The 22,034-nt window shown below is 45.8% G+C and overlaps 1 protein-coding gene across 1 annotated transcript in view; it reads right to left on the bottom strand.

The window, feature by feature from the left end:
* Window positions 1-4,113: 4,113 nt before the first annotated feature.
* LOC147673488 (methanethiol oxidase-like) overlaps window positions 4,114-22,034 on the bottom strand; it is a 65,196-nt gene continuing 47,275 nt past the window's right edge. Inside the window, exons 8-12 of the mRNA XM_086947344.1 lie at window positions 19,739-19,817; window positions 14,787-14,908; window positions 11,671-11,763; window positions 5,989-6,107; window positions 4,114-5,559 (exon numbers count right to left, since the gene is read on the bottom strand). Coding sequence (XP_086803470.1) covers window positions 5,397-5,559; window positions 5,989-6,107; window positions 11,671-11,763; window positions 14,787-14,908; window positions 19,739-19,817 — 576 coding nt within the window. The 3' untranslated portion in view covers window positions 4,114-5,396. The remainder of the gene's footprint in view (window positions 5,560-5,988; window positions 6,108-11,670; window positions 11,764-14,786; window positions 14,909-19,738; window positions 19,818-22,034) is intronic.

Genomic DNA, 22,034 nt, shown 5'->3' with positions numbered 1-22,034 from the left:
GCAGTACGCAGCTGTCCTGCTTGATGAGGCACGACAGGCCTGGCTGGCTCCCAGTAGTCGGGTGTACCAATGGGGAGACAAATCCTGTAAGATGCTACACCGCCTGTGTCAGGGTGCTCTTCATGCCCAGCCGCTGCCCCAGTTGTTGGACTCGGCGGGATCACCGGTCTCGGAGCCCCCTGCCATCGCGGAGAGCTTTGCCGCTTACTACGAGGGGCTATATGCACCTCAGGAGTGCTTGTGGGCCGAAGTCGTTCAGCAGTTCATAGATGACCTCCCCCCGCGGTCGGTCCCTGACGAGGCGCGGGACCTACTGGACAAGCCTTTCACGGATGAGGAGCTGGGCGTGGCCCTTAGTGAGCTTAGCCCCGGTAAGGCGCCGGGCCCCAACGGGTTCCCCTGTGAATTCTTCAAGAGATTTCATGTGCAGCTAGGTCCCCGCCTGCGTCCGGCGATCGAGGAGGCGCGGGAGGGTGGGGTGCTCCCACAGACTGGAGACATGCCGAGGTGGTGGTGTTTCTGAAGCCGGGCCATCCGGCGGAGAGCCACGCATACTACCGCCCAATATTGCTACTAAAATGGAGGCCAAGGTTTTGGCCAAAGCCCTGGCTAACAGGCTTATGCCCTATATTGCTGATCTGGTTCATCCGGACCAGGCGGGCTTAATGCAATGGAGGGCGACCCGGCACAACATCAGGCGCGCCCAGGTGGCGATCTCTGCCTGCAGGAGTCTGGGTGAGCAGGCTGCATTATTCTTGGCGGATATGGATTGTGCCTTTGACTCATTAAGTTGGACGTACTTGTTTGCCCTGCTACTGCGCCTCAACTTGGGTCCTTGCTTTTTGGCCTACGTACAGCTGTTATACACCGATCTCACTGCCTCCGTGCGTGTTGGGGGGGGGGCGGTCTCTCGGTCCTTTTCGGTTCGGAGGGGTACGCGACAGGGGTGTCCCCTCTCCCCATACCTATTCGCGCTTGCTATGGAGCCTTTAGCTGCGTGGGTGCGCATAGTTGCCCAGCTCAAGGGCTTTCGGTGGTCCCTGGTTCTCACTGACAAAATAGCGTTATACGCGGATGATTTGCTGTTCTTCCTCAAGGACCTCGATCGGTCGGGGCCGCAGCTGCTGCGCATCTTGCAGATTTTCGGTGAATCCTCTGGCCTGTATGTGAACCCAGGTAAATCCACCTTGTGGGTACTGGGCGAGGGGCTGCCAGTCGGTGAGTGGGCGGCGGACCTGCAATTGGCCTGTGGGGGGATGAAGTACCTGGGAGTCTACTTATCGGAGAGTGCGGGCGTTTCCCGAGATCGTAACATTACTCCGGTTTGGGATCGCACACAGGAGGATCTGAAGGTGTGGTCCCGTATGCCACTGTCCATCTATGGAAGGTCGGCCATATTCAAAATGGTGGCGCTCCCACGGCTCGTGCACCATTTACAGAACCATCCATACCCTATTCCGCCTCGCTGGTTTCAGCAAGTCAACTCATCACTGTGCGGGTGCCTGTGGGAGGGGGGGACTGTACGAGTTGCACTACGGACGTGCTTCCTGTCCACTTACGCAGGGGTCTTGCCACATCGGATATACTTTCGTATTACCAGGCAGCACATCTGTTGGTCCTCAATGATTGGTGGTATGGGGACAGAGGCGATCCAGCCTATGCGGTGGAGCGCCACCTGATGGGCTTGTCGTCCATTCATGCTTTACTCTACTCAGCGCCGCTTCGGAGCGGTCTTCCATCCGCCACGCAAGTGGTCTTCTCTGTCTGGCGGCAGGCGCTGCGTAGGATGGGATGGTGGAATTTACTCACTCGGGAAACCCCTCTTTGGCACAATGGCTTCTTGCCCCACTTGGAGACCCTTAGGGGTTTTGGGGGGGTGGGACGCCATAGGCGTCTCCTCCTTGGGAGATGTGATGTTGGGCGATACCCTGAAGTCTTTTCAAGACCTGCAGGATGAATTTGGGATGCCCCGCTCCCAATTCTTTCAGTACCTTCAATTCCGACATGCGCTGACACCATATCTGACTGACATTGACCTTCTTCCAGACTGTAGCCCACTCGAGGCCAGACGGTTTATGGGGGAACTGCCGGACAAAAAACTTTCCCGTATATACCAGTCCCTGTTGCGACATTGTTCCCCTGACCTACAGAGACTACGGGCAGCGTGGTTGGGGGATGTGGGGGAGCTAGAAGAGGAAGACTGGATGGAGGCCCTAGTGAGTCCTAGGGGAGTGGCGTCTCCACACGCCTGAGGCTCATACAATTCAAATACCTACACCGCAACTACTTCACCAGGGAGCGTCTATGGAGGGCGGGAATGATAGGTTTTTCTGTTTGCTTACGGTGCGGGTCGGAGGTAGGCACACTCCTACACACCACATGGGGGTGCTTGGCGCTGCATAGGTTCTGAACTGGGGTCTTTCGATGCTAATCTGAGGTACTGGCCTGGGAGCTGCCTAGAGATCCGAAATTGGCCTTATTACATGTTATGGAGGGGGTGGGGGGCAACCGCTACAAACGTCATCTATTGTTGCTTGGTCTAACCTTGGCTAAACGGGACATTGCTAGGGCTTGGAAGGCACTTCTGGCCCCACTCCTGACTGCTTGAAAGAACGGCATGGACTTTTGCATGGGGCTGGAGCAGCTCATCTTTCTGGCCAGGGGATACCCCCGCAAGGACTTCCGGATTTGGAAAAAGTGGGCCGATTACAGGGGGTTGGACTTGGTTCCCCCACCGGAGAGTGATACCCTTCCGACAACTTAACTGATGGGGGTTGCTGGGGTACATCTGTGGTGCTCTGATGGAACTGGCGTGTCGTCACTGTTTATACTACTTTTTCTTTGTAATCTAGTGTACGGTAGCAGCGAAACCTGGGGGGGGGGGATTGGGTGGGAGGGGGTGTTTGCATTTTATGAAAACGTCTGACAATGTTATACTTGCTTCACTGCTGTGTGCAATAGTCTCCGGAGCTCGGGGCTATGCATTTGTATTTGTGCAGACGAATAAAATCTGTTTTAAAAAAAATAGATGATGTGGATGCAATGCATCCACTGAGGTGGGGGTTTACTGGCTACAGAGTTCTGCAACAGCAAACACGTTTCAGCGCAGAGGCAGAAGACGATATCAGGCACCAAAACTGATTAGAACATTGGAGCGCTCCACTGAAGACAATGGTGTGCTCCGGGCTTCTACTGGCTGGTAGAAGCCCCGAGCATCAACATTCCAATGTTTGTTCACAGCTGTAGCAGTGAACAAAGGCCTCACGAGCCCGAGGGGATTTCAACCCCCTCGGACTCCGTGAGGCCTTTGTTTTAGAAATTAAAACATTCTGCCCTCTAGGGGCGGAATGTTCTAATAACCTAAGAGCCCTCTGTAGCGGGCTTACCAGCCATTAAAGGCCCGCTCCCTTGTTAAAGGCCCTCCCCGAGAAATTTGTTGAGGCAGATAGCCCTGTGCATGCTAAGACAGTGTTGACTTTCAATAGCCGCTGTTCAGATAGATGGCAGCAGGTCAAGAGGAACCCAAGTTTGCGGGAATACACTCTGCAGTATTCATATCCTCTTTGAAGATCCCCACCACATAAAACATAGCCCCTCTCATTTTGTTTCTTTATTTTCATCCCCTACTCCCATGCACCTTACTAGACAACTAATCACTAAGGAGGACAGGAAGTGTTCCCTCGTAGAAGTTAGCAGCCTTCAGGGAGCTACTGATCCCTTTCTGGTGCCTCAGAGTGGGGCAACTGGATTATTTGATTTGAGAATCGGATCAGAGCTCAAAGTCTGGTCTCCATTCAATGAATATAATTCAGGCTCACTCATTCAATCTGTGAATACCTCGCTTAGGCCAGCCCTTATACCGGTAATACGGTTTTACAAGTCACCTTCTAAGTCGGCCCAGATAGACTTTCGCAGTCCCTTGGCAAGCACAGGTGTGAACTAACTTACCAGTATGGGCAGGAAAGGCAGACAGGCTGTAACCCATGTATCTCTCATCACTCACCTGGAGGTAATGAATATTGAATAACGATCATTACGGCCAGACACTGCCGGCACTATATTAACCGTGAGTTCTGGACCCACTTCCCAAAAGATGGTCACACACAAGAAATCCACATTATGTATTTTTTAAAAGGCTTTATTAAATACTAAACAGCGGTTCCAGTGCACATTATATGAACAACTATTATTGTAAAAATAAAAATAATGGAGAAAAGCTCAAATGGGCTGGTCACCTCTGTATCGTTCTCTAGGGAGTACAAATAAAAAAAATTAAAAGCACACCTGAAAGCCAGTATCGCCTTCTTTGCCTTCCGAAGGGTGATATCCTTTCCAGAGAGCAGTAGAAGAAAGTGGAAGTGGTGAGTCCCCACCAGACTGTCAGGTCTGACGGAGACAAGGAGCGAAACACGTAGGGCAAACAACCTTATGCAGGCGCATGTGGATGGCAAACTCATGGAGTTTGAGGTGTACGTTGGTGCCATACAGCAATAAGAAACATCAGCGCGAGGGAGTTACTTCAAGGGCAGCGTAAGGAGAGCATGAACAGTGCAGAGTTGCCAACCACCAGAAGTTGTTGTGGACTCCGATATCTGCAGTAGTTCGCACTCATCCAAATCCTGGACCTTTTCTGTGTCCCTCGTGAGGTGCCATATTCCATTAGAGTGTTTCGCAGACAAATAATGGACGGAATGCTGAATAAATCATACATTTACCCACAGTCGAGAGATCTGGGTTAAATCCATTGTTCTTTTGCTCACCATGCCACCCCAGTTTAAATCCAGCCATATGCAAATCAGTCTTGACCCTGGGCCCCATGGGAACAGTCCAGACCAAACTGCCAAGCCAGGTCCTGCCTTGACCGTAAACAAGCATCCTGGGACCGGTTTCAGGCTTTCGGCTAGACTAAAGTTTATAACCAAGGTTGACAATGCCTCTTAAACAAAAAAGACCAAGGTTTGGCTATCTTTGGCACATTGAATATAGAGATGCGGAGATGGGTCAATACAAATGAGGCAATATGGATGGCTGCATGAAAGCATCGGATGCACTTATCGCAACCTCAAAGGAAGTCCCATGTGTTTTCTTATGTACATATGTTGGATTTAGGGTAAACAGCTCAAAATATCTGCATAATACGTCAGTTGTGAAGTAAAAGCTGGCCTGCCACTGAGAGAGGGATTCTTTAAACAACTGAGAGTGATGCAGACTTTTTTTGTATATGTAGAGTGATATCTTATGCACACGTCAATAAAGCAGAAGCGTGGAAGTGAAGAAAATGACAGTGGGAGATAGAAAAGGGCCTAATGCATTTTTATTAAAAAGGACACATTAGTTGTGTGTGACCAGCATCCCTTAGCACCCATAACTCTCCCGCCCACCAAGACTTCTGCCCACTAGATCCAGATGTCAGAAGAGCAGTCCCCTCCAGCGAGGCGCATGTCATGGGCGAGGGACGGCCCACATGGCTCCTTCCCGAAATCGATGAGAAAATCTTTGTTAATGGTCAGGCCACCCTTCACCATGTCCACGTCGATCTGAAGCATCGCTGCCCCCTCTCTGAAAAAGAGCGGAAAAAGGGAAAATTAGTGAGTCTTGCTTCCAATAGGACTTTCCCTTTGCAGGCTTATATATTCCACCATTCATACATTAAAACAGGAGTTTGCTGAAACAAAGGACTTCTAGGTGTTCATCCAGGGCCTACAAAGTGAAATAAGACATCACAAACCTCCACTATGAAAACTAGCATCGACAAAGCCAATAGGTCTGGTCTTGTGTTGACAGTGGAAACCTATGGGCACAAAGGCCCTCATGGTAGGTTTCTCAATATTAATTTGAGTGTAAACAAAAATTTTGAGATATGCGATAGATTTCTTCTTATGGTTTTTCTATGGATATAATTGATATTTCTTAAAATTTCTCTCTCTCTCTTGCAATTCCCTATTTCAAGTTATGATCCTAGAGTACAGCAGAGGCGGCATCTCTTACTTCACCAGGTCTGGGTAGAACTGCTTGTCCCAGATGCTGATCAGGGAGGTGGTGCAATACAGCCTCTTTCCATCAAAGCTGAGCTGGATCATCTGAGGTCCCCCCTGAATCTTCTTACCCTGAAACAAGAAAATAAATAGGTATTCATTAAATGACAGGGTAAAAACTGGCCCATCACCTCTGCTTGGGATGCAGTCTTAGAGGAAGCAAAATCAATCATTGCTGAAGCTACGCCCCACTGATTGGCGCTCCTTCCCACTTCCCCCCACCTACCGCCCCAACTGCGAGTCACCCCCTCTTGCTTCTTCATCCCACTCGCTCGGGCCTGAGATAGACCGCTCCACCCTGCAGTATAGCTTCCACTCCTTTCTACTTGTATCAGCTACTAACTACACCGTCTCGCCCCCCCCCCCCACCCTCACCTTCTTATGGTTACATCCACGCCAAAAGTTCAGAACCAGACTGCACCCCTGGATCGGGGACATTGGACGGAGTAACCTATCGCTATGGACCCTAACATCCTGGCAATGCAACCCTGGCTGTCGTGTCTGTTTCACTGAGGTTATTGCAAAACTTTCAATAAAGCTTGTTTGAAGAAAAAAATTACAGGGTATAAACTGGGTCAATCCTATGTCCAGCAAGAAGTGGCGGACCAGTGCTTTAAAAAGACCAGTAGAGACGCAGCAATTTCCACAGAGCAGCATGGATATTTGAGCAGAGCGGACCTAACTCAGGTGGTCCACAAGCATAATTAAGTAGAACAAGAGCATAATAAAAATCGAATTCATGGACAATTGAAGAGACCCATGGAAATTAATGAGCATAAGTAAAATTGTGTAGTTCAAGTTCAAGTTCAGGAATTTGTATAGCGCACTACTCACCCAGAGGGTCTCAAGGCGCTTGAGGGAGGATGGGTGCATTACTTATCGAAAAGCCAGGTTTTAAGCTGCTTTCTGAAGGAGAGGTGGTTCTGTGTAAGGCGGAGATGAGTGGGGAGAGAATTCCAGGTTTTGGCCGCTAAGTAGGAGAAGGATCTTCCTTCCATGGTGGATCTATGGATGCGCGGAATTGCGGCGAGGGCTTGATTGGATGATCGTAGTTGGCGGGTGGGTGTGTAGAAGGACAGTCGTGTGTTGAGGCATTCGGGTCCTAGGTCGTAGAGGGCCTTGTGTGCGCAGGTGAGGAGACGGAATGTTATTCTCTTGTTGACGAGAAGCCAGTGGAGGTCTTTCAGGTGACCGGAAATGTGAGCTTGACGGGGGATGTCCAGTACGAGTCTGGCTGAGGCATTTTGGATGCGTTGGAGTTTTTTCTGTAGTTTGGCTGTGGTTCAGGCGTAAAGGGTATTTCCATAATCCAGTCGGCTAGTGATCAGTGCGTGGGTGACTGTCTTTCTTGTTTCGGTGGGGAGCATGCAAAGGATGTTGAAGCATGAAGATGAGACGGCGTTGACTTGTCTGGTCATCGAGAGGGAGGAGTCTAGGATGAAGCCCAGGTTACGTGCGTGATCTGTAGGTATGGGTGCTGTACCCAGGGCCGGGGGCCACCATGAGTCGTCCCAGGCAGAGGGGGATGATCCTAAGATGAGGACTTCCGTTTTGTCCGAGTTTAGTTTTAAACGGCTGTTCTTCATCCATTCGGCTACTTCTTTCATTCCTTCGTGTAGATTGGTTTTGGCGGTGTTTGGGTCTTTGGTGAGGGAGAGGATCAGCTGGGTGTCGTCTGCGTAGGAGGTGATGTTGAGGTTGTGTTGTCGCGCGATGGATGCGAGGGGACTCATGTAAACGTTGAAGAGGGTGGGACTGAGTGATGATCCTTGTGGTACGCCGCAGATGACTTCGGTGGCCTCTGATTTGACTGGGGGGAGGCGGACTCTCTGGGTTCTTCCTGCGAAGAACGAGATGATCCAGTCCAAAGCTTTTCCTTGTATTCCGACGTTGCTGAGGCGTTGTATGAGGGTGCTATGACAGACTGTGTCGAAGGCGGCGGAGAGGTCAAGTAGGATGAGGGCAACTGTTTCTCTGTTGTCCAGTAGCGTTCGGATGTCGGCTGTAGGAGCGATGAGGGCAGTTTCGGTGCTGTGTTTGGCTCGGAAGCCGGACTGTGAGGGGTCGAGGGAGTTGTTGGATTCAAGGAAGGCGGCGAGGAAGAACTGTGCAGAACCATTGTGATATTTGTGAGGAACATGGTGTGAGAAGAACATCAGGTGCAGTTCAAGAGCCCACCAGAAGTAGCTGGAAAGCACCACAAGCATGAGTGGGATGCACAGCCAGTCTGACAGCATGCGTAACTGAGCAGCACCACTGGCATAAGTGAGCCGTACAATTGGTATAAGTGAACAGTACAACAGATGCAACTCCGCAACACAATAGGCCAAATTAAACACCACATCGCCAGAGTTGAGTAACTGAGCTACACAATAGCCATATCTGCACTTTAACCATCTTCATAACTGAGGGACACAATTCGCATAACTGAGCTTCTCAGCAGGCATAATTGGGCGGTACCCTAATAGTGCTAAAAGCAGGCTGCAAAGTTTTAGCAGCCCCGGCCTACATATAGGACCAACGCCTTCTCACACAATGTCTCACACTCACAGAAGCACATAAAGGTAAGAAATCTAATATTTTATTTTTTGGCTTAAACATTCTGAAGGGATGTTCACTGGTACAGGGATATGATGGGCAATCAGAACATAACATTTGAATTATCTTGTCTGCTCTAAAATGTGTGACAAGCCTTTTTACGGTGGTGCATTGCACTATATGGGCAATATTCTTTTCTATGACATAAATGCTAGTCCCCTGTGCACTCAGAGTTTAAACTAATTACAGACCTTTCCAATGGAGTTTTATGAATATTTTTGTTGCTACAGAGGATAAATGATTTCTAGGTACCATGAAAAACACTGAAGTTCTAGGTTACTTCATGAACATTGTCCCATATTTACCTGTAAAAAACGATGGGTTTGCCTGCATACTTTGAAAGATGTAATACTCTTAACTATATCACCGGAGGTTTATACCCATGGCCTAAGTTAAGAAAAGGCTATCATATAATATAGACTGCTTTTCCAATTGGCACTGATGAATAGTTCTTGATGGGCAGAACATTCCGAATAAATGGTTAATTCCATATAGGCAGGTTAAAAGATTCAAACCACCCCGTCCTGAGCCGTGTTTTAAGTTTTTAACAATATTTTAACATCTCAGATTTCTCCGAGTGTCTTTAAAAATGGGTGAAAAGGGAAGCCTTTAGATTAAAAAATCAATTCTGCAGATGGCTCTCTAGCCTATAGAAGTGTCTTTGACCTATCACCGTTCTCTGCTTCTGATTTACTTAACCTGAAGTTCTCGATTGACATTTCAGGACTTTAGTATATGTGTTCAGCGGTGCACCCCTGTTAGCACGACTACCCTTCTACTGAAGATTATTTTCCGTGACGGTTACTTTGTCTATCATTATTTCTACTCATTGTTCAATCACCCGGGGACATTATATCGACTTTGACATAGCTTTGTGCTGGAGTTGAAAGGATTGGAGGTACTCTCCTCAATCTACCCAGCCTATGCTGGAGGACGTAGAACTAATGGCTATAGTCTCCGTAATGACCATGACCCAAAAAAGGGTTAGTCTAAGTCAGGGTAATTCAAGTGCAGAGGTCAACGTAATGAAGTTTTTACATGTCGACCACTTAGTCCGACCCAGATGATGTTAGACAGAGCGTTCTTCAAATTAAAACACGTGTGGTTCCCCTTATGTCTAATAAAGATTTCTGTAGACTCAAGTATGCTGTAGGTCCCAACAGAGCACTTACACATTTTGGGTGTCATGGCACCGGCAATGTGTGTCAGCTGTGATTACTATAGCAAGGCTTTTGTGGCCTTTGTAAGGTGGGTGTTCTGCAGTGGACAATATCCTTAATGTCAGATAGCTCTAGATGGACAAAGAGGAGAAAATGTTCATACTATCAAGAAATTATGGAGTGAAGAAGTGCAGATTTTCTATCAAGTCTACTGCATGAGCTGCACCACTGGTAGCCAGCATGAATCATGAAGTGGTATTGAAATGTCGTCAAGTTTGCAAAAGCTCACCATCGCATTCTGAACAAACTGCATTTTTTTATACAAAATTGATGTGCTCCCAAGTACAGCCTGTTCCAAGAGTCAAGATATTATAGACATCTGCCAGACAGATACTCCATCACAAACGCAATGGATTACCAGGTTATTTCTGTCCACCTTATTACAAGTACATTATATCCTTGGGGGCCGAGAAGACTAAGTTTATGGCTTGGAAAGTATACAGGAATGCAAATGGGAGCTTAAGTTACAATATTCACATGATTGTGTTTGTGTGGATGTGTAAGTGTGTGTGGGTGTATGTAAGTATGGGTGTGTAAGTGTGGGTGTGTTCACAAATGTGAGATTAACTATGTGAATGCGCAAGACTGACTATGAAAGGTCTAGGTGGGCCGTATCCCACACAAAAATATTCCTATATTTGTTCGGAAGTAATCGCAGGGTCTATCTGTATACGTGTACCCACAATAAAGGAGAGTGATGGATCAGTACTAAGTTCATGTGGCTTTCTGAATTTTTGGGACGGAGATGCAGGTCCTGGACTTCCCATAATACAGGTGCAAGCAGGGGGGTTATAAGGTATGGGATATGGGACATCACATTCACTACTCATCACCCTCTCATCCTCTGTTTATTAATATAAAGCTGCACAGGTGGTTATACTTATTCTGTCCCCTCTTTGGAAGGGTAAACAACAGCCATATTCCACAGCCCTCATTACGATTGAGCAGGACACCAGGGTACCAAGAGAGACACTAAAACCATCTACGATGGTCCGCTCTTTAATTACTAAAAATGACCCTAAGGATGAGCAGAGTCCATGAAAGGGTGGGAGGGGGCTCTCCAAACATGTTGTAGGTCTCTTTGAAGCAGGCAAGCTTTTGACTCAAATAAAGATTTCTCTAGGCACAAATATGCCGTAGGCCCCAATAGAGCCCCTACAGTGTATTGGCGCCATGGTTGCAGCAATATAAGGCAGCTATGATTAATTAGAAAACAGCAAAGGCTTTGTAGCTTTTCTAAGTTAGTCAGTCACATTGAAACTTTTATTTTTAAACAAAACATTATTTAAGGAGAGAGCAGAAGAATCAATCTCTTTACCATGAGAAGGATTCTTGTGACAATTTACTGCACTGGAGTGACAAGAGGTGTAAACTCTTAGATGTTTCTTTTAAAGGTTGCTACAGGAGCACGTTTGGTCTTCCCACTTAACCTAATCTGTTGGGCTACAAAAACCACCCCAGCATCTCTCTACTCAGAGATTTAATGTGTGCCATTTAGTCTGTGAACTGTTTGGCCCATATTTGGAGTTGATGAGGAGATCTTCTAGAAGGCAGAAACCACAGAACCTATTGCCAGTATCAAGTGAGGAATACATATGTAAGCTGATGCTCAGTGACAGATCTTTTGCGAGGTAACTCATCTTTAGACTTTAAATGGATGATAGGAGAAGATCAAAACTTCAGTGCAGCAGCCATGTTTATTCAATTTCAGAGGTCAACCGATGCTGGAAGTCCACATTAGGGAACTGCTGTGAAGGACGGAGGGTAAAATGCCCAACAATGAGGAGAAACCACTAAGGTGAATTGTTGATGCTTACCTTCAAGAGGAGCAGCTCTGGCTGGCACTTAAGTTCCTCATCATGCACCACAGTTACCGGTCCTCCTTTTGCAATGCCGGCGCCGATCCACACCTGCAACACATGATACAATCACGGTTAGATACCCTCTCCTCTCTACCTCCCAACTTGGCTTCTGTGCCAGTTCCTGTAGTCCACTATGCTGCTTAAGCCATCATGATTAGCTTTAGTAGCTTGAGCGTTCCTTAATATAGAATTTGCTACCTAGCAAGCCACAGATTTGAATACCTGAGAAGGTGATCTAACCTTCCCCCATAGTTAAAATGAGTAGCATTTGTCTGGTTCATTGTGGGTAATGCCGTGTTTCACCCTGGCCACACAGGCGAGATTTGTATCAATCCCAATTTGTTGTTATAAGACAGGCTTGACACAGATTAAAACTTCTGTTCAAAGTGGGTATGGTGCTTATTCACAGATTTTGGTGAGGCAACTACTTATCACTCAATTCTACTGTGACTATTGGTAATGCGTTGGGAAGATCGTTGACTCGTGCAGCCGGAGCGAAACATTTGTCGGCTGACAAATACATCAAGCTCATAGCCAAATAATAAATATGTTTCAGCGTAAAAAAGAAATACAACAATAAGTAAGGAACACATTTCACCCAGCAGTCAATTTTGGATCATGCTTATGAAAGATATCTAAAGAATTCTACTAATCCATCCTAGATTGAGTTTGATAATTTTGGCATAGGGTAGTGCATGGCTTTCTTTACTTTATTTAGATCGAGTGTGCCCACTGCGATTTTTGAAGAACAATGTTATTTATAGAACTTTATAAGCCGTGTTTGCCCTTCAAAACAATCTAAATAACAGGTATTACCATCACCTGCTTTAATGGTGTTCAAGTTGCCAATCTCAGAAGCCTGCGTTGTTCTTGCTGGGGATTCAAACCGATGACTTGCAGGTGTTAGCAGCACGTGTTCACCACAATGAGTCATCTTGCTGACAGCTAATAACTGCTATGGTGTTATTAGTCCAAAATTAAGATCTTATCTTAGAAGAAAGTAGATCTTAGACTATCTTATAAGAAGGTATCTCAAACCAATTTAACTGAAACATTAGTTTAAAATGATGAATGTATTATGTTAACTTGAATCTTTTGCTATTCTTTGTCATTACTTGTCTAAAACTATATGCATTTTTAAAATGCGACATGATCTTTTGAAACATGACAAAGACATTGAAACTGTGACTTGTAAGCAATTCATTATTTAAGAAGCTAGAGATTTCATGTTGCTGAGCATGTCAGGTAAATGGTTAATAGCTCTAGTCTCAGTATCAAGCCAATACATCTAGCAGCAAATCATTTCAGACTCATAAGAAACGTGGTTTGCTTTAATTACATCTCTAAGATGTGATAGGTGGCATGGACAAAGTAACACAGCCTGCGTTTTTTACACAATGGTTTCCAAAACAAGGTGACCTGATGTAACCGTCTTTCGGTGACACCACTTGAAAGGTGATTAAAGGGCCTTTTTTCCATGCACATTCTAAAAATGTATTTGCATGTGGAGTCATGCTGGTAGTTGTGACTTCTTGGGTAATCCTAAGGGACAGGCATTGTGGCTTTCCAGTGTCAAAAGCCGGATAGATATTTTAACAGTTGATTACTTATTTTTTAATTTTTGGTTCAGTTCTGTCTTCACTACCACGAGGGAATACCTACAGCATTGATATAAAAATAATGCGTTGAGAATGTGCACTTTATATGATATTTTGTGTCTCCCTCATAAATCACTATGGGTGCAAAATATAGCTACACATCAGTGTATGGGTGGTGCACTGAACCTGTTTTATACATGTTAATGCTTTGCCATCTTGTAACATTTATAGCCCACAATGCAGGGTTCAAGAGAATATTGTGTGTTCATAGCAGAGACTGACAAATCTTTGTTATGCAGTTTCAAGTAGAAGATTAAGGCAACCACAGCTTTCCATAGCTTGGTGCTTTTCCTATGTTCAGGCCAAGGTGTAGGATTTTCCAACAATGTGGCAATATTTATTTGTTTGTGTTAATTATAGTAGAAAGTGGATTTGATGGTTTCACATGATTCATCCTAAAAACCTTTTTCATCACGACTTTGAAAATTGATCATTTTGCCAATCTTCTTTATTTTCACAACAAAAGGGCGCGAGAGCTCCCATTTTCATGTGAAAATCCACCTGTGGAGAATTTGAACACTGGAATGTGAAAACAGTAAAAAGAGTAAAATGGAGATAACAAAATGCAACAGAGGTAATTCTTTGAAACAGTGAGCACCAGACATTGCAATCCGTTACATTGTGGAGATTCAAGCATGCCTGAACAATGTTACTCCTTGTGACTTTATGAAAATTAATTTGTAAAAATACATTTAACAATTAATCGAAAAGGGAGCATGATACGCATGGTCTCATTTCCTTGACTGATGTTTTCACAGGACAAAAAACATGGCCAGTAAAGGTATGAGGATGAGTATTACCCCAAATAGAGGGACTCTTACATATTTAGTGGAATGGTTGCATGAATTTGACTCATTTTGACTGTCGATCATTCAAGAATGGGATATGAGATTCTATAGATAATCTTGTTCCTCTGCTGAATTCAGATTAACTGAAGAGACTATACATACCCAGCCCCTTGATGAAGGACAAATGTGTGCTCGAAACATTTGGAGAGAATCAATTTTGGCATTAAGTGTAATGATTGGATTTAATAAGCCAAAAAAATATGACCAAAATTATTTAATATCAGAAAATGTACATACAATTAAAGAAAATATATATTCACAACAAAATTGCAAAATAACTGTTTTATTTAAAATATATAAATCTGATTTGAAGCTGAATTTTTGTAGACCTGGTAAGTCCAGAAAGGTTGCAACAGGAGCTTCACCGCATAGCATACATGGAATTATTTGGTCCAATGGTAACAATTAAAGAATTTGTGAATACACAATTAATGGGTATTTGGAAAGCAAGGAACTTTACAATAAAGTCTCAACTGCCCCATAACTTACTCTTTTCAGCCCAAGAAAGCCTGAAACAATCATCTGAAAGTTAATAACCAGCAATGAAACCCCAGGGAATGCTCACCTGTCCCACCAGCTTGGGTTTGCTGGTGTTGGTTATATCGTATTGACGCACATCCCCGTGCAGCCAGTTGCTGAAGAATAGGTATCGATCGTCCATAGAGATCACGATGCTGGTGATGAGGCCTAATGAAGCAAAAACAGCACTGAGAACCTCAAATGATAAAGTGCATACCGCAATGGAGTATATGCTTCATAGCACACTGTGGTATTTCTTCTATTTATTATACATCAGCATTGCCACCTGCTAGGATACCCATGCTATAAAGTGCAGATACCACAAATTTCACCATATTTTTCTTGCAAGGTGAATATCATTTTGGACATAGTGTCGTCAGATGAAGAATTGGAGATGCCAGGGACTAAACCAATCCACAGCATGGTGATCACCACATACTGTCTATGCATGTGCGCCAGTCTCCTTACATAATCAGTGTGGCAGGAGCTTCTTACAAAGTGCAAGCAGTTGCTCAGCATCCACGCACTGCTCACTCCCCGGATTGCCAGTCTATCAGCCCCAAGTCCTCAGAGGTTGGGGAGTCACAATATTGTGGTCAAAATGTAGAACATCAACATATTGCCTCCTCAAAATTGACCACCTCGATAAAGTAAAGTAAATGTTGAGTCAGAATATTAAACCTATACTTCTGAATATATGCTTAGCCTGAGGATATAGTGATAGTCAGTACATATTTAGTTAATATTATTGACTTCGATATTGTGGCTTACAACCGCTCACAGTCGATCGATGTGCTCCAGTACTCACATTGTCTCTTTCCATTCTCTAAACTCCTCGCTGTTCATTTTTCCTTCACTATCTATGGGCCTCAGTAGAGGGTTATGAGAGAAAATTGTTTGAATGTCTTTTGATGGAGTAAACGCACGGAGATGGTGGACGGAGCGCTGAAACTTTTCAAACACTCATTCCCAGTCAGTCACAAATCTGGGTTGAATCCATCATCGTTCTTCAGCTCACTTCACCACCCAGTTCAGACACAGCTATATGTCTTTTGATGGAAACATTTTGATTAAGAATGTATCCTGTTCTTCAATTAAAATGCAATAACATTGCCACCATAATTCTGCAGAGGGACGTCCATATTAGAATACGTCACTTCTGTCATGACTTTAAACAATGGACCTCCATGACAATGACATGACATGAGTCGGTACCGCTAAGACACGGGGTCCACGCCGGATTAATGAATTGATAGACGCTTACACGTGTCATTAAGGACCGACTTTGGATTCCCTTCGGCCCTATACGTTGCCCTTGATTGGAACTATCCCTTCCTCTTGACCCCGTATTGGCATTTGATCTTCACTTTGTACACTTAAGTAAACATTATCCTTCCCACTATACCTTGCCGTTGTGGATGCCGGTTTGCAACTTTTACCGCCATCCTGAAACCACATAACTTCTGTAGCATCTACATACAGTTTTTGAATACATGCCTGAATAATTATACCTGACTACTGCGGTATTCTCTTTGAAACCTGACCGGGTTGGAATTATCACCGGTGCAGGGATTATACATACCGTCTACCGAGACTTTGGCCCTGAAAAATCGGAGACCACTGTTTCTCTGACGAAACACGTGTCGGCTGGCTGTTCTCTGTGCCAACACACATTAAAGGAACCAAGAAAACGACAGCGAATATTGTCTTGTTGTGTTGAATACGAACATATACTGTTCAATTTTGATTTTTATGTGTGCACAGGACTGTTGCAATTGTTATACGTGGCTGGTTTTCCACCACAAAGTAAGGGGTTAGTAGGGTTGCCTCTTTCCTGTCAGCACCATTATAAATAGATCTATGTCCAATTGAACTCCGTAGACTTTGCAGAGCTCCACCAATTCCTCTACACTAAAACCCTAGCTCTTAGAATAGTAAATTATACTATTCCAACATCCAGCGCCCCCCTTCGCAAGTCGTAGTTCCGACTTGTGGGTAATGGTATGCATTTTTACAACGCGGTCGTTGTAATGACCGCGTTGTAATTACATGCGGGGTGACGGCATGCGTGAAAAGGATGCATATTCCTAAGTGGCACAGAGGCCCATACCTAATAAAGGACACCATTGAGGTAAAGTTCTTTTACAAAAGCCCTCTCACAAGACTACCCAAGCTACCCTATCCGACTCCCCCGAAAAGCAACATATTCCGTTCATACTTCTTTGTGCCACCCAGCAGAAACTTGTCTAAACCTTTCTTCTTTCCCCTATAGATGAGCAATGTTTTCAAGCCATTCCACTGTACCCATCTTGAAGAGATGAGTGCATGCCACACTATTCTCTCCCACATATGAGCAATTTATTCAGGAAACCCCACCCTCTCTCACCTAGGAGAGACTATGGCAAGCTATTCTACTCCTCAACAAAAAGGAGAAACCATGGCGAGCCATCCTTCACTACCCCACTCCAGGGATACTATTTCAGGTCATCCTCCTCTACTCATCCAGAAGAGACTTGTGCAGCGCATCTGTGAGACCCTTTCTTAGGGAGTTGGGGTTTTCCATGATTACTGGCAGAATCCTGCATGAGTCCTGTTATTTACCACTAGCCCGGTCTGGAAGTAGGGTGCCAGTGCAGTCGAGATTCTATTGCTGGAACAGTATCTTCTCTCCTACATTGGTGCGAGCCCCTTTGGTGTCCTACTGTCATCCCACCTAGGCGAGACTAAGAAAAGCGAGCATATTATTTCACATACAGCACAGACTAGAAGATGCTATCCTCCTGTGCCCCAGCCAGGACAAGCTAGGATAAAGACCTAATCTCCTATGTCCAGGAAAGATTAGTTTAAACCTTCCTGCTTTTCAACACCTTAGTTCAAAACTATCATACGCTCTCCTCCAGGCCGGACTAGTTAAAGCTATCCTACTACCCCCACCAAGGGTACTCTAGTTCAACTGTACTCTTCCCCAACAAGAATAATAATAGTAAATACATCCTCTTCTCCTTCTCCTAAAAGAGACTTATTCCAGCCACCATCCTCTTCCCAACAAAAAAGAGTAAAAAGACTAGTGCAAGCAATATAACTCTCTAATACCCAGGAAGAATCAGTTGAAGCCATCCTACTACCCATTCCCATGAAGGGCTAGTTGAAAGCACCATGCCCTCCTGCCTAAGAGAGAATAGCTGAAGTCACTTTACTGTCCCATCAGAGACTACTATGAGGTGTCCTTCTCTTCCACACATTTGAACCTTGGGTGAGCTATGTATTCTCAGACCCCACCCATACAGGCTAGGACAAGTCTTCCTACTCTTTCCTACACAGGATAAACTAACCCACACCCTCACCCAGGAATTACCACTGCAGAACGGCATACTGTCCATTCCTAGAAAAGTCTAGTTCAAGCCATCTTACCCTTCACCTTGGTGGATCCAGTTCAATCCATCCTAGTCTTACCACCTGTGTAGGTTAGCTCATTATACTCAATGTTGGATAAGTGTCACTAGTGGATGCCATTCTACTGTCCAGCACCCAAGAGAGATTAGATCAAGCTGTCCTACTCACTCCCTGAATAGACTAGTTAAAACCATTCTACTCCCCACCCTCTCAGGAGAGTCTCCTTCATGCAGGAAAGAAACACAGCTTGAAGTTGAGACTTGGGAAAGCAATAATCCTCTCCGCCCACCTGGAACAGCGTAATTCCAGCCATGATACTCCCCTCCAAGTAAGCAAGACGAATGTAAGCTAGCTAGTTTTCCAACGCCCAGGAGGAATCTTTTCAAGCCATCCCACTCTCCCTTACCGAGAAGCTACAAATACTAACCATTTACTCTAGCTCATGAAAGTGAGACTAAAAGCCATCCTACTCTCCCACATCCAACACATTCCCTGGTGTTGCGATGTAATGCCATGGGTGGTAACAACGCGAACGATGTAACGTCCACGTTGTTATCAATATGCGTGCTATTACCAGTGTTGTAAACGCTGTCTCCCATTCAAGCCATCCTCCTCTCCCCCAAACAGGAGAAACTAACTGAAGCCATAATACTCTCCTCAACTAAGGAAGATTCGGGCAACCATATTACCCTCCAATTAACAAGACAACGAGATGAAGCCACCCTCCTCCTCTTTAGTAATCAAGGAGAGACCTATCCATGTAATTCTTCTCACTCACACTCATACACAGGAAATAATAAAGCACATTCTGCATACACAGGGCGAGCTGCTTCAGGGAGAAAACTTGTGGCACCAATCAATTATGATATTCCTGACAATAGATCCTAAAAGAGGGAATCACTCTTCAGGAATACATAGCTAATGACTCCAATGTGCTGTGAATTTATTCCCAATGCTTAGTAGACATTTTAAGGATTTTTCCTGATTTACCTCACTGTTCTCGAGAAGAAAAACACAAGCGGAATTGGTGTTGGGGGACATGCCTCTGATACCATTTTCACCATTGTTGGGCTAGCTCCTGACAGGTGGAGCCAGCAGCAATTCCTCTGTCTAGATCTCTGCATTCTTCTGCACTCTCAATAAGTTGGAGAATAAGAGAGAAAGGCGGACAAGGCATCCTCCTTTTTTTGATTGATGTCCCATTAGTGCTGCCCTCTAAATGAGGATCTATAAAATATTGCTCCATCCCAAGCTGTGCCCCCCACAGCTAGCTAATAACCCACTCCAGCTAGTTAGAAGATTACCCAATGCCGTCTATCAGTTTGATCAACCTGCATAGGAACCATACAAGGAACCAAACCCCCGCAATTGGCTGTGATGAGCTCCCAGTAAGCAGGGTCAGCTATTTTATCTGCATATGTGATCTGTAGTTTTACAACAAAAGTTCCACCTTCCAGAAAACAATTATGTTAATATGTGGCTGAAGTGCTTTTAGAAGGTACATTTAAAGGTCTAGTGACTCAATTGGTGACAACATCAAGCCCAAAATACATTTAGCTTCTGTCGCTCTTTGAAGCCAATTTAACGAGGACGATCAATACCCACTTGGCATTTCCGGCATCGCCCATCCTTCCACCTTCTTGTTGGGAACTTTGATCACCCTCTCGGCGGCCCAGTCTCCCTTCTGTTTGGGGAGAATAACAAGACACAACAAGTCATCATGGTCCCAGGGAGATGATGAACAGTAAACGACAGGACAAACATTTCAACAATGAGAAACCTAGTAATGGATTAGTCAACACAGCAAGAGTTAAATGTCACCCATTAAGAGGTGGTTCCTAATCCATCATTTATGATATGCAAGATGATAACTGAATTCATCTAGCACAAGAGACTTTAGCACCTACATCCCCTAATCCCGCCTACATCTGGCTCAACAATTATAGAAACAAGCTATTGTCAACAGAGACATCTAAACTAATTCAATATTACCCACATGAAGATGTCCCTGTTTTTTATTATGATGTAGAAGCAGATAACCAACGTCCTCTAATCAAAGAAAATGTGTTGGCTGGTTCCCTATAATACCAATAGTGTATATTGGAACCAGTTATTGACAGGGATACCACATGACCATATTGTAAAGCCCAAAATGCGTCTAAATGTCAAATGTTTAAATAGTTGTATTGACATTAAATTGTATTCTGTCAAAGCTCCACTTGTATAATCCCTCCCTTTGGCTATGGACCAGGGAACTGGATAAGTGGAAAGGGGCGACCATTCGGTCCCCCCGAACGTATGGTGGAGTACCACGATCCCCCCGGGAAGCCATCTTGGGCGGGAGGCGAGTCTCGGCTGGTATGCCCGAAGCGGCGTAGCCGGGGCGCGCCTTTTTCCCGCCCTAGAGTGGGCTGGCCTAGACACCGACGCGGCCGGCCACGCCCTCGGAGGCAGGCGGGGGCGGGTTTACGCCCGCCCTGAAGACGGATAAAAGGAGCGGAAGCCAAGAAAGCATCCTCTTGTTCCTGTGCTCTGAAGCTGCACCTCCCCGCTGCACGTGAGCTCGAGACGGAACGAAGAGCCAATTTTGAGCGTTGTAATCTTTCTTTTGTCTTACAGATATCCCGTCTGAGAATGCCCAAGAAAGTCGGAAAGCGGGTCGATACCGAGCAGATGCTCCGCATGCTCATGAAGGAGATAGCCGATCTGAAGAAAAAGGTGGAGGCTAAGGACGGGGAGGGAGGACCGAAACGGCCTTTGCAGGGAGCAGTCCCCGGTGGAAAAAGCAAGAGGCCCAGAAGGGGAGCACTTGGGGGAGACACCCCGGTTCCCGATACCCCACGTGAGGAGCCAATCCCGGTGCCGAAAGAGGGGAATCCAATCCCTGTGGTGGTCACCCCCGTGAACAGGAAGGATATGCCCCCCGAGTTAGCGGCACAATTGGCAGCGTGGTTGGGAAAAGATAGCGAGGGCGCCACGGCTGACGACGCCCGGGCAGTAATGAGGCAACTGCGGGAATCTAGGGAGGCTGCGAAGGCAACATCTTCTGTTCCCCCACAGGTTACGGCGGCTGGAAGTACAGCAGGCCCAAGTTCGGCGACAAGCGCGGGGTCTACTTCAGGTAAGCGGCCATTGCCGATTGCGGGGGAGGGGTCTGTACCTTCTCGAAGGGAGAAGATTGCCCAGCATGTCCCACTAGAAATAAAGGAATTGATTTGGGCGGATAAGTATGTAAACATGTTTTCATTGCTTACCGACCATTACGAGATAGAGCATGTGAAGAGCCAAAAGGAGCTCATGCATCCGAGTGTTTGGCGCGCAAAAATGGCCGCCTTTAAGGTAGACGAGAACATTGGTACTTGGGGCAGAGCGTGGGGCATATTTACCTCCATCATGGGCGAGCGCAGGCCCGAGTTGTTGACCGAGTTACCCATTTATCAGTCCCGTATTATGGAGTATTTTGTGGCATATGGGGGCAATCAGTGGTTCTGCTATGACAATCTTTTTAGAAAAGCTAAGGAACACAACCCATTGTTGACTTGGGATTGTTACGACTCCGTGTCATGGCAAAAAATGGAGAGTACAGGAATGTTGAAGGTACCATTGGTAGGGAGTAACGGAGGAGAATCTTCCCGCCAAAACTCTGGGACGCCCTTTCGGACGGGTGCAGGTAATGAGTACCACTCGAAGCCGAGTGGCAACACAGGAAAAAGGGAGATCTGTTGGAATTTTAACAGAGGGAAATGTACGAGGCCCCAGGGGTCATGCAAATTCAGACATGAGTGTGGGGGGTGTGGGCAGCCATCCCATCCTGAGTCCTTGTGCAGAGCCAAAACGGGTGATAACGGTGGTAAGGGAGGCGCCAAACAGGTCTGATATAGTCCGAGGGGCGCCTTTACCT

The sequence above is a fragment of the Lissotriton vulgaris genome, chromosome 12 (assembly GCF_964263255.1).
Source record: "Lissotriton vulgaris chromosome 12, aLisVul1.2, whole genome shotgun sequence".
In the NCBI taxonomy this organism is placed as follows: domain Eukaryota; kingdom Metazoa; phylum Chordata; class Amphibia; order Caudata; family Salamandridae; genus Lissotriton; species Lissotriton vulgaris.
This window is presented reverse-complemented; position numbering and strand designations above follow the sequence as displayed.